We start from the raw sequence: 13,100 nt of genomic DNA, 5'->3' as shown, positions 1-13,100 counted from the left end.
AAACGCTTGAGGTGAGCAGTTCAAAACCAGCCTGGGCAAGCACAGAGGATCCCATCTCTACAAAAAAAAAGAAAAATTAGCTGGGCATGGTGGCATGCACCTGAAGTCCCAGCTACTCAGGAGGCTGAGGCAGGAGGATGGCTTGAGCCCAGGAGTTGAAGGCTATAGTGAGCTATGATTGCAACACTGCATTCCAGCAACAAAGCAAAACCCCATCTCTTAAAAAAGAGAAAGAGAGAGAGAGAGTGGGCGGCTCTGACATTGCCCCAAACCTCTCCACTCTGCTTCAGATATGTAGCTCTCTCTGTTCTCTGCTCTTACACAGTGACATAAGGCAGCGGAGGAACTGCCAGTGTGTGCTACAGTTTGTTCCTTCTCTGGGTATTGATTCTATGGGTTGGACAATGTTTACTCTGCTCAAGTTAATAGAGGTTTTATAAAAGTAAGGAGTGGTGCTGTTGAAGATAAGAGAGTTAATAAAATGTAGGTTGGAAGAGAAAACAAGATTAGAAAGGACATCTGCCCAATGAGAACTTTTCAGGCAATGGAAAAATCATATAACTGGGTTAGGGAACAAGTAATAGCACGTCACATTTATGCTCTGCTTTTCCCTCCTGTCTGAGGCTCCCCCGAACCCCTGGGCCAGACGATTCCACAGATGTGATTGTGTTTTTCCAGTGTAGATCTGATGACTTCTGTGCTCTTCCTTGGCCCTTCTCACCTACCTTCCTCAGTGCCCATCCTGACACCTCCACTCACTGTCCTTGTCTCGCTCCTGCAGATGGATTAAAGGAGCCCAACCCCTAGGCCAGGAAGAGGCTGCAGCTCCTGTTCCTACCTTGACTGAGCATGTAAATCCCCTGGGGAAATTTTCCAAAGTTCAGGTGACAAGTCTACCTTTGTACAGAGCTCTTGAATCAAGAGTCTAGAACAGAAAGGTCACAAATATCTGTATCTTTAAATTTTACTCCTTAGGTGATTTTCTTGCACACCCAAGGTTGAGAATCACTAGACCACAAGACCTAAATTCTAGAGGGGTAAGTTGGGAGTGGTGGCTAATACTTGTAGTCTGAGCTATTTGGGAGGATGAGGTGGGAGAATCGTTTGAACCCAGGAGTTTGAGTCCAGCCTGGGGTAACATAGTGAGACCCCTATCACTTAAAAAAAAAAAAAAATTAAAGGTGAGAACCAGACAACCAGTTGCTTTCCAGTGCACACACACACAACTGAACAGGTGACTTCAAAGTGATGTCAATAAGGACAAGGAGATTTCTGTTGAGAAGTGTGTCCAGTGCACATTGTTGAAAAGAGGAAAGCAGAAGAACCAAAGCTGTAAGGGCTCTTTGGGCAGAGACAGGTCAGGCCCCAGCTTCTCTTACACAGGTGCCAACAAGAGCAAAGGCGTCACCTGGGGAGAGGTTACTCTGAGGGAATATTTGGAGCATCTCAAGCCTGGGCAATGGAGTGATGCTCTGTCTCCAAAAAAATAAAATAAAATAAACTTTCTAGAATAGAAATGGAATGTATAACTGCCAGAGTAATGGAGAGAGAAAAGTGGAATGATCTTTTTTTTTTTTTTTTTTTTAGTTAACCAAAAGAAGACATAAAAGGAGAGTTAAAGAAACAGAACAAACAGGACAAATAGGAAGCACAAAATAACAGAGTAGAAATTTATCAGTACTTTCATTAAATGTAAATAAACTATATGTTCCAGTTAAAAGAGATTGACACATTGAATTAAAAAAAAAAAACTATTTGCTGTTTAAAAGAGATATATCTAAAACAATGGGATACAGAAATATTGAAAATAAAAACATAGGAGAGAAAGTAAATCAGGAAAACACTAACCAACAGAAAGCTGATGGAGCCATATTAACATTAGACAAAATAGTCTTTAAGTCAAAGACATTACGAGAAATAAAGAAGCAGTCTCCTCAGAATGATAAAAACATCTAATTTATCTAGAAGGTGGTACAGCAATTTAAATTGGAATGTACCATTTGACATAGCTACTGAAGGTGCACATAGTCATTCCCTCTGACTCAGCAATTCCACTCCTAGCTTCATTCCCAAGAGAAATTCAGTTATATGTTCTCCAAAAGACACATGTGAGAATAAAAATAACATCTAAAAACTGGAAACAACCCAATGTCTATCAACAGTGTAATAGAGAAAGTGTGGGCCGGGCGCGGTGGCTCACGCCTGTAATCCTAGCACTCTGGGAGGCCGAGGTGGGCGGATCGTTTGAGCTCAGGAGTTCGAGACCAGCCTGAGCAAGAGCGAGACCCCATCTCTACTAAAAATAGAAAGAAATTATATGGACAGCTAAAAATATATATATAGAAAAAATTAGCCGGGCATGGTGGTGCATGCCTGTAGTCCCAGCTACTCGGGAGGCTGAGACAGGAGGATCGCTTGAGCTCAGGAGTTTGAGGTTGCTGTGAGCTAGGCTAACGCCACGGCACTCACTCTAGCCTGGGCAACAGAGTGAGACTCTGTCTCAAAAAAAAAAAAAAAAAAAAAAAAAAAAAAGAAAGTGTGGTATATTCACACAGTGGGAATCGATGTGGATAAATTGCAGTAACAGTAGCACTTGTGCTACTGTTATTGCAGTTATTTGGGTAATTATTTGGAAATGGAGTATATGATTCCCATTTGTTTATGTCAAATTCAAAAATAGGTACAACTAAACTTAATGTTGAGGAAACAAAAACTTGAAAGGAAAGCACAGAAATAAGGACATGCATCCTGAACAAGCTCTCTCCTGAGGGGGCTGCACGTGCTGGGGGAAGAGCTACACGGGGGCCTTCTCGAGGCTGGCAGCCTTCTTCCTCTGACCTGGTGGTGGCCATATGGGTGCTTACTTGAAAATAACTCATTTGCCTTGTCCATCTCATGCACTCTTCTGTACACATGTTTATGTTTTACAGTAAACTGAATTGAATGAAAGTGCATTCAGATCTTGGCTCTACCACCATACCATGGGTACTGGCCCCAGTTTCTTCATCTATAAAGTAGAAACTCTTTAATATACCTCTCAGGGTTATTGTGGGAATTAAATTAGGGGAAATGCCTGGGATGTTTATAAATAGAAGCTCCCCCCCCCCCCCCCCCCCGCAGTCCTCTCCCCACTTTTCTTTCTCCCACCTGCCATTACTGACCAAGCCAAGTCTCAGGCCTTCCTGCAAAGCTAGATGCTTTATTCCTTTAAATCCCTTCCTGATGTATTCCTACCAAATCTTCAGGAATATTTTCCACAATGGTGGGAAGTAAAGCTTTCGGGCATGTCCTCCCAGTCTCCCTGGCTGGCCTCTCTTCCTTCCCTGGGCTACTAAACTTGGAAAGTCCCAGGGCTGGGCCATGGGCAGCCATCCCTTCTTCCTCCCTAGAAAGCACTCTAGTTTCAAGATTTAGCTCTCATTTTCTGCTGATGACTGAAAAAAAAAAAAAAAAAGCTGTCCCCTGCCTGGGCCATTCCACTGAGTTCCAGACTTACCTATCAGCTGTTAGTTGACATCTCCATTTGGATGTCCAAGGCGCACATCAAAGTTAACGTCCAAAACTGAACACTTGCTTTCTCTCCATGAACAGACTCCCTCCTCAGACTTCTCAGGAAGTGGCACCATCACTGTCCACCCCACTGTTAAAAGGGAAACTAGGCATCATCCTCGATTTCCACTCACATGCCACAAGTCCACTTGGTGGTTCTGTCCTAGAATATTTCAGCCCATCCCTCTGTGTGCAGCCCCACTCCTACCACACCAATACAAGCCGCAGACTGCTCTGCTCCCTGCTTCTGCCTGAGTACCCTTTCATCCAGTCTCCACCCAGCAGCTGAGATGATCCTTGAACAGTGCAGACTATTGTTATTTCTTCCCTGCTGAAAGCCCTCCAGTAGCGCTTCAAATCACGGTTCACCAGACCCTGCCTCCGGCCTCACCACCCCTCTGTAGTGCTCCATCCCCAGGAGGCTCTGGTTTGTCATCTAGAGCTCAACTTGGATGGTACTCTCTAGTTAGCCCCACCCCAGGAACCCTCAGTCACATTACCCCATTTGATTTTCTCTGTCACACTTGTTATCGGCTGATGCATATTGTGTTTTGTTCATCTGTGGTAAGCCTCAAGGGCAGGGTCTTGTTCCCTACTCTGTCATCAACCCAGAGCAGGTGCTGCATCACTGCGCTGTCTAAACCCATCCCACTAGCTAGCAGATAGTCGTAGCTTTTGTTTAGTGGCCTAGTAGTATTGGAATTAACCACCCAGAAAAGAAGGGCATAATATATCAGAAGGATGTTTCCATCGAGGTGTCATTTTCAGTCAGCAAACCTGGCTGAAATGCCTATACCAGAGACAGTCATCTATCCAACAGAGAGCTGCTGCTTTTCCTCTGATCCCCACACTCCGGGGCCCAGTGCAGCATTCCAGTATCAGAGGCAGCTGACGGCACTCGGGCATTGAGCACGTCTTCCCTGTAGCCGTCAGACAATCACATGGGATTCTTGGTGGTGTTCATCGTCAGCAACATGGCTTTCTGACAGTGCCAAGGTGGAGGCAGTAGGCTTAGGGGAAGGAATCCGTGTCTGTCCAGTCAAATTGAAGGTCATGGAGCTCGATGATTGGTAACCAGGTATGTTTGTGATTTGGAGAGGCATGAAGGAGGGATCGGAGAAAATAATTTTCTTTCTCTGAAGAATCTTATCTCCATGGCCCCCAGGAGTCACTCTTTCAGAACCAGCACAACCTGGAAGTGATATGGGAAGAATGCAGTGGAGAAGAAACTTAATTAAAATTACCACCCTTCCAGTCTGGCCCTTGACATGTTTTCAAGTTAGATCCTCTGGGGGAGGGTGGTTGTGTATTATTGGGCAGATTGCTTCTTTCAGTTGCATTTCTCGAGGCAGAAAAGTCCCTATCTCCTTACATCGATCCAGAGCTTTTTTCTAGCCGTGGAGTGCTTCCATGGCTCATAGCTTTGTGGTGTTGGGAACTGAAGCTTGTCCACTTACATCCCATGTCTGTGCTTCCTTGAATGCTCACTTAGGGAACCAAACACTAGCTCTGCTTGCACCGGCATGATAAAAATGCAGCCCTGGGAAATCCTCGGTTATTGTGCCTGCTTTAGTTTCCTTGAACCTCCCTGTGCTCACTCTTTTCCTGACCAGTGTGCTGGAGACCTCTCCGACGTTCAGCCACAGGCTGACCCCATGACCAAGCTTTGAGAGGTCAGCACACCACTGGGCCTTCCCACCCTCAAAGCCCTCTGACCTTTTGGGGGTGGGTTTCCAATTAGTAGATACCAGTTGTGTATCCCTTATCCAAAATGGGTTTTGGACTTCTTAAGATTTTGGAATATTTCTGTATACATTGTGTGATATCTTAGGGATGGGACCAAGTATAAACATAAAATTCATTTATGTTTCATGTGTACCTTATACATATAACCTGAAGGTAATTTTATACAAATTTTTTGTGTGTTTTTTCAGAGACAGCATCTCACTCTGTTGCCTAGGCTGGAGTGCAGTGGCGCAATCATAGCTTACTGTAATCTTGAACTCCTGGGCTCAAGTGATCCTCCTATCTCAGCCTCTCGAGTAGCTGGGACTACAGCTAAGCACCACCACACCTGGCTAATTTTCTTTACTATTTGGAGAGATGGGGTCATGCTATGTTGCCCAGGCTGGTCTTGAACTCCTAGCCTGCCTGAGTTCTGAATCCTCCTGCCTCAGCCTCCCAAAGTTCTGAGATTACAGGCATGAGCCACTTTGCCCAGCTATACGATATTTTTTAATAATGAAACAAAGTTTTTGTACATTGAACCAGCAGAAAGCAAAGGTGACAGGCATGGAATTTTCCACTTGTAGCATTATGTCAGTGCTGAAAAAGTTTTGGATTTTGGAGCATTTCAGATTTCATATTTTCAGGTATGGTATGCTCAACCTGTGCCAACTTATTTCCTTGTAGCATTTTCTACCCTTCTCTTGTCCTTTTCGTCCATTTCTCCCTCCCTCTTCATTAGCCTGGATCTCAGGAAAATTGGTGACATTAAAGTAATTTGGGTTGGGGCCAGACACAGTGGCTCACAGCTGTAATCCTGGCACTCTGGGAGGCTGAGGTGGGAGGGTTACTTGAGGTCAGGAGTTGGAGGTTGCAGTGAGCTATGATGATGCTGTTGCACTCTAGCTGGAGTGACAGAGCAAGTCTCTGTCTCAAAAAAAAAAAAAAAAAGTAATTTGGGTTGGAAGATTCAAAAGCTATCAGAGCCTGTAGTGTCTAACCTGGTTCTGAAAGGAAAAACTAGAAAATCCCTTAGGTTCTTAGCATATTTTATTAAAGAAAGTAAAGAGCCTCTTAAATGGGCCACAGAAAGCAATAGTAGCAGAAAGGGATGATGCACCCCACCCCGCCCCGGCCCCCAGGCTTCCCTGTGGACCAGGCTGAATCGTGCTGAGTCCCCAGGAGGGCTGGGCACAGGCGAGAAAAGCACCGAGATGGAAAATTAGCAAGAGCCATCCACCGCACTAGTCAGCGGGCGGTTCTGTTCTGGGACTGTGACCCACTTAAAGTGCCCAGAATTTCCAGAGGCTTGGTGGCCACCTTTGAGGAGATGGCCTTCCTAACAAGCCCCTCCTGTGACAGGAGCATTTGGTCTCTATTCCAGTTGTCCTGGGTTCTGAGCTCTGTTGTGAAGTCAAGTCAGAAATGGAAAGCAAGAACCTCATACCCCATAACAACTCTCATAGCCATTTTTGTTTTTATTGTTTACAAAGCACTCCTCACAGAGTTTCATTTATTGTCAGAGGGGTATTATAATTTTTATTCCTGTTTTACAGAGACGAAAAAAATAAGACACAGGAAATTAAGTACCTTGCCCAAAGTCACACAAATAATAAATGTCAGAGCCACTCTCATCCTTAGCACCTTTTCTGTCTCTCAGTGGTGGGGTAGTCCATATCCAATAGTTTCGTTCGTGGTCAGCTCTTGGCAGTAAACCAAGGCCGTCACAAGCATCCTGTTAGCAGCTGCAGATGGCTATGCATGGAGGAATAAAGTCGCCAGACCTGCCTTGATGGCCTTTGTCTGGGTTGCCCTTGAGAATTCAGTTGCATCCTGCACATGTGCCCCTCAGTGCTGTCTGAGGCCTTCCCTCAGCCTGAACTCCACCTGCACCTGCCTGTTTAGTGCCTAGCCTGGGCTTTGCTCTTGATGGTTTCAAGGTCAGCTAGACCCAACACAGCTTCTAGGAACCTACAAGGACTTTATTGATGCTCAGTCAGCATCCTAATTTAAGTATCACTTCCTCTTCTTTAAAGGAAAGTCGGGAAGAAAGACATAAATGCTCAAAGCCACATACTTCCTCCACCTGATCTCCCAGGCAGGTAGTACTGGGAGATCTCTCTTGAAAGGTGCCCTAAATTCCTCTTCACCTGGGCTAATGACAGCCCAGCAATATCTCATGCCATGGTTCACCCATATTTTCTGCTGGCATTTCTGAGGAGCAGTTAGAGCCCAGTGCTGTCAAAATACTGGTCCTCATGGTAGCAGAGTCACCCAGGGCCAGTGGCTGGGGTGGAGGGATGACCGGCTGTGGTGGGATGAGGCCCCTCAGGCAGTTTTGGATAGCAGGAGAATCAGAGGTCAATTGTAGACAGGAGGTAAGTTTGTTCTGTCGTGTGTCTATACTTACCTATCCTGGTGTACCCCTGTTTTCTCAATCAAAAGGGGTCTGCAGTGTCTACAGCTTCCCTGTCTGCCAGGAAATCTGAAATTCAAATTTAACTGGACATCCTGTATCTTTACTTATAAAATCTGACAACTCTGACTATGAGGATGTATATCCAACCCAAGAGCAGGCTGTGCCATTCTGTGTTTCCAGCCATTCTGGCCTCATTGACGGTTTTGATACAACGGCTCAACCCCTGATCCAGACCAGGTGGTGGTTACTAGTTGCTGATAATGTATGTCAGGATGTGGGCCATCTACATCCTCAGGACTCTAGTGGAAGCTAGCTTCCTAAAATGATGGTGACAGCATTAGCTACCATTTTATTGAGTACTTGCTCTGTGCCCAGCGTTGTGTATACACTATTTCGTTCAATCCACACATCAGCCCTTCAGAGTAGGTATGATTAGCCTTTATTTTTTTGCAGATAAAGAAATAGAATTGGCAAGGCTATGTGCCTTGCCCAGAGTCACACAGCCAGCAAGTCAAGATTCAAACTCCAGTACACACCTTTCGTCCTGCTACTTGGGAAACTGAGGCAGGAGGATCACTTGAGCCCAGGAGTTAGAGGTTGCAGTGAGCTCTGATCATACCACTGTACTCTAGCCTGGGTAACATAGCAAGATACTGTCTCCAAAAAAAAAAAAAAATTAAGACTCTAAGCCCTCTGGCCTCAGAGCCTGCATGTTTCTGGCCAGCCCTCTGTAGGAAGGTCTAGGGTTAGTGGCCACAGGCCTGGCTAGAAGACAGGTAGGATGGACTGGACTTCTTCCCAGGATGCTGTTGGGAGGGAAAACAAGACCCTGAACTCAGCAGAGGAACACAGGTTCCTGAACCTGGTAACATTCTCACTATAAATGTAACGACCTTGTAATGACAGATGCACATTTTCCACAGTGCAACAAAAGAAAATTAGTGCAGAGATTCAATTATGTCTCCCATTTTCAATGGCAATTTTGCTCTCTCAATAGATTAATTAGCAGCAGAGATCTCCTCCCCCCAGGCAGATCCTGGCACACTTTATGGCAAGGAGGTGCATTAAGACGCAGCTGTGTCTCGTTAAGCAGCCAGTCTCCTCCTGGCAAGTGTAGCCGCCTGCTTCAGCCTGTGATTCCTCCCTATCCTGCCTCGAAGGACGAGGGACATCTTGTTTGCTGAACCTGGCCCCAGATTAGGGGGCAGAGTGTCCACCTTTTAAGGGATCCTGTATGTGGACTGTAGGCCACAGAGGCCCTTAATCTCATTCCCTTAGAGGAATTTAGGGAAAGGGCTCTCCTGTCATCCTAGCAGAAGCAGCCTGGCCCCAGTCGGAGTGGAAGATACCAAGGGGAGGAGAGATTAGGTGAAGGAAAGAGCTAAAAGCTAAAAGCATCACCATGTTGTGCAGAAGAACTAGGCTCAGAGTTATTCAGTCCTTGTCCAGCATTGCCCAGCTAACATGTAATCAAGCTAGGATTTGAACCTGTGCTTGACTAAACCCATGTTCTTTCTTCTTCCCTTAAAATCTTGTTATAAAATTGCAACATTTGCCCTGGACTGCCTCCCCCCCGACCCAGAGACAGAGAGCCGGCAGGCCAAAAAAAAAAAAAAAAAATTTACAACATTTTCCTGCTACCCAGCCTCTAATGTACTTTCCCTTTGATAAGTGTTTGCCTTTTCCTTTTAATTTTATTAATATTTTCTTTCACTTCTGAACCAGAAACATCCTCATTGAGTCCCAATGTGAGTGGCTTGCATGTTACTGGAAGAGTCACAGGCGGTCATTCTGGTCCCTGACTGTGTTCCTCTGTTCTTGCTGACTGTAACCTGGTTTATACTTGGGGGATGGGACCGTGCAGGTGAGGCAGTTTCTCCTACTGGATTCTGCTGACAAATACTGTTTTCATCTTCTAGGTACATTGAGCGGAAAGCTTTCCTAGACCGAGTGGATCACAGGCAATTTGAAATTGAGCGAGATCTCAGGCTGAGCAAAATGAAACCTTGATGTCACGGACAAAATCGATAGCAGCTTAATCCTGTTTACAATGTGAGCTTCTTGTGCATCTGTGAAATGTTTTCCAATGTTTCTTATCGACTGTTTCCCAGCAAGGTCTTTTTATCTACATTGAAGTTCTGCCTGTATTTTGATCTCACATGGTTTCATTCATTTTACTTTTAAAAGTTTGTCCTGAAATAAATAAATAAAAGCTGGTCCTATGAGAGGCTGGTGCAGACGATGACCTCACTCACCTGCCCTTTATTCTGCTGCCCAGCCCTTCCCAGTCCCAGCCAGCACATGCAGCCCTGGTAAAGAGAGCTGACCAGCCAGGGTGTGAGTTTTCTGGGGCCATGAGGCTCTTTCTGCAGTCAGCCCTGCCCTGGAGACCTAGGGAAGGGGGCTCGCTAGTGTGAAAGGAACACCACACCCTGGGCGGTTTGTTCTCCATTCTGCTCAGGCTCTTCTCCTGATGTCTGTCTCTCCTGAATGGGATTCCTGCTGACATCATGTAAGGCTGAAAATAAGGATATGTTACTGCTGAATTAGCAGATTTTTTTTTTCCTTCAGCCTTTTTCGTATTACCAAAGAAAAGTCAAATTGAGATGTGCTCCCACCTCAATAATTCATCAAGTTTTGGTTTATCAAAGAATATTCTGAAGGACTTTCTTTTTCATAGTCCCTAAGAAAATTTAAATTCCATACTTCCTGCTTAAAGTCAGACATTCTCTGGGGAGCAGCAGAGGAGAGAAACAAATTTTTGATGAAGAGGGAAATAGTGGCAAAGACCATTCAAATCAATAAAGCATTAAACCCCACAGCCTGCTTCTGATGTGTGTGCATGTATGTGTATTCATGCGTGCACACGTGTGTATGTGCGTTGCCCAAGTACATGAACAGGTTTGGGTGAAGGTGGGGTTCCAAAGACTGGGATCCACTTCCTGCTCATACAGTACTGCCTGTGTGACCTTGACCACAGGGCAGTTTCCTACACCTCCATTTTCTGGTCTGTAAATGGCATGATATAAATGGTCTGTAAACATCAGTACCTGAGGGGGTGACGTGACCTGATGACAGAGCAGAGGTGTATGAGCACTAGCTCGTGGCAGGTCTCCCAATCCAAGCCTCTAATGTGTGGTCAGAGTTCATGGCAACCCAAGGCCTGATTGTCAACACTAGGTGGTTATGGGGTTATGGATCTCATCACTGAGAAAGATCATTTACAAGCTACATTTGAGGACATTGTCTGTTCATATCCACTGTGATAAAGGATTCTAAAAGTGGTAACAGAGCATTTCAGGCCAGCCAACAAGTAGCTGGTGAGGTCTCAGTTACGGTCCTGCACTGAGACACAGGAATAACAGAGGAAAGTCCTTTAACCTAAGACCAGCCAGCATTGTGATTAGGGTGAGACATCCACACCTGCAGGAGGTGCCAACCAAGATCTGAGGTGCACGTCTCCCATGCGGGCTCCCTGTGCATCCCCGTCATTCACAGCCGTTTATTTGATGGCTTCCCTGCCTTCTCTCTTGAGTCCTGAGTGCCTCTGGCATTTCATTTCACACAGTTCTTCAGCTCAGCAGCCAATACTTCAATAACATATGAGTTGCCTCCTCTCCCTGTTTGAAAAATGATCTGGAATCCTATAGAATAAATGATGCCGGGTTTGTAATAAGTTAGGATTTTTCTTTTTAGCAAATGTTCACACCTTTGAAGACTAAGAGATAAGACAAAAGCTGCCAAAAGCATGCTGGGCTCTTCCCACATGTGAGTTTGCTATTTTTGCTTTGCTCCAAAGCATGGAGAAAGAAGTCAAATGTGTCAACGAAAATTATAACTGTGTGCCTAGGCCCAGCCTGTCTTGTTCAGGATCCAGCCCTCACACAGGCTCCTCCATCTGCACCCTGCATTAGATTAATGTCACAATTGTGTAGAAAGGTCAGTTCCCTTCTGCTGTCTCCTGAAAGGTACATCTTTTCCCAGTAGGTTTGCTGCACACATCGGACCTCCACACAATGCCTCCTCACCCATCCGTGAGTTTTTGAAAAGCCCCTCTAGTCTAGTCCCTTTTGACAGATCTGGCCGCCTGTCAGGGAATACATAGCTGTTTGGACTGTTCCTGTTTTAGCTGCCCTCTCTCCCAGTTTGTAGATCCCTACTTTGCTGTCCCACACTTTCCCATTTTAAACTGTGCCATCTGCCTTGACTTCAGCTGTCTCCCTCTTGATCTCCATGGAACCTCTTTAAAAGCCTCCCGTACCGACCTCACTTCATCTCACTGATGAAGCACTTCCTCTGGCTGACACTTGTGTACATGTATGTATGTACACACATGTATCATCTTACAGAGACATTTAAAAGTAGCTTCAGATGCTTTTGTAGTTCACGAGCATGAAGATGAGGTGTTCACGCACGTGTGTGAGATGTGCCTCCCTCAAGCCTTGTTATGACGTTGCATGTTACCTGTCTGATGTGACAAAAATAGCTTCAGAGCAGGCTTTCATTGATGTCCCATTACTGGCCAGAGCTGGTCATCAGGCCACCCCTAGCTGCAGGGGAGGCTGGAAAAGTGTTTGATATTTACAACGTCTGTCATGGAATACAGGGAAGGAGGAAATTAGGAGTAGGTAATAGATCAGCCAACCAGGGTACCTGGTACTCTCAGTCTTTGTCATAGACCAGCAGACTTTTCTCCATTTGTTCTTTAAAATTGTCCCAGAGGAGTGGGTAGGGTCAGAGATGTAACAAGATAGGCCTATTGTTGAAGCTGGGGGAGAAATATATTTATTATGCCATTCTTTTTACTTTTATATAGATTTGAATTTTTCATAATATGTTTTTTTTGTTGTTGTTGTTGTTGTTTTTGAGACAGAGTGTCGCTTTGTTGCCCTGGCTAGAGTGAGTGCCGTGGCGTCAGCCTAGCTCCCAGCAACCTCAAACTCCTGGGCTTAAGCGATCCTACTGCCTCAGCCTCCTGAGTAGCTGGGACTACAGGCATGTGCCACCATGCCCGGCTAATTTTTTCTATATATATTTTAGTTGGCCAGATAATTTCTTTCTATTTTTAGTAGAGAAAGGGTCTCGCTCTTGCTCAGGCTGGTCTCGAACTCCTGACCTCAAGCGATCTGCCCACCTCGGCCTCCCAGAGTGCTAGGATTACAGGCGTGAGCCACCACGCGTGGCCTAATAAAATGTTTTTTAAATTGTCACGGAGAGGACTCTGGGAAGCTGAGGCAGGAAGATTGCTCAAGCTCAGGAGTTTGAGACTAGCCTGAGCAAGAGAAAGACCCTGTGTCTCTACTAAAAATAGAAAAATTAGCTGGGCATGGTGGTGAACGCCTGTAGTCCCAGCCTTTAGGAGTTTGAGGTTGCAGTGAGCTATCATGACGCCACTGCACTCTACCCA

General features: G+C 45.5%; 1 protein-coding gene and 1 non-coding gene across 2 annotated transcripts in view; both read left to right on the top strand.

Moving 5' to 3' along the window:
• Positions 1 to 10,519, top strand: part of CFDP1 (craniofacial development protein 1) — an 80,369-nt gene extending 69,850 nt beyond the window's left edge. Inside the window, exon 7 of the mRNA XM_069497894.1 lies at positions 9,613 to 10,519. Coding sequence (XP_069353995.1) covers positions 9,613 to 9,703 — 91 coding nt within the window. The 3' untranslated portion in view covers positions 9,704 to 10,519. The remainder of the gene's footprint in view (positions 1 to 9,612) is intronic.
• A 1,545-nt stretch (positions 10,520 to 12,064) lies between these two features.
• LOC138374043 (small nucleolar RNA U13) lies at positions 12,065 to 12,167 on the top strand. Its single transcript, XR_011231326.1, has one exon. It is a non-coding gene; the product is annotated as a small nucleolar RNA U13 (small nucleolar RNA).
• The last annotated feature ends 933 nt before the right edge of the window (positions 12,168 to 13,100 follow it).

The sequence above is a fragment of the Eulemur rufifrons genome, chromosome 23 (assembly GCF_041146395.1).
Source record: "Eulemur rufifrons isolate Redbay chromosome 23, OSU_ERuf_1, whole genome shotgun sequence".
In the NCBI taxonomy this organism is placed as follows: Eukaryota; Metazoa; Chordata; class Mammalia; order Primates; family Lemuridae; genus Eulemur; species Eulemur rufifrons.
The sequence above is the reverse complement of the archived record's forward strand: the minus strand, read 5'-3'. Positions and strand labels throughout refer to the sequence as shown.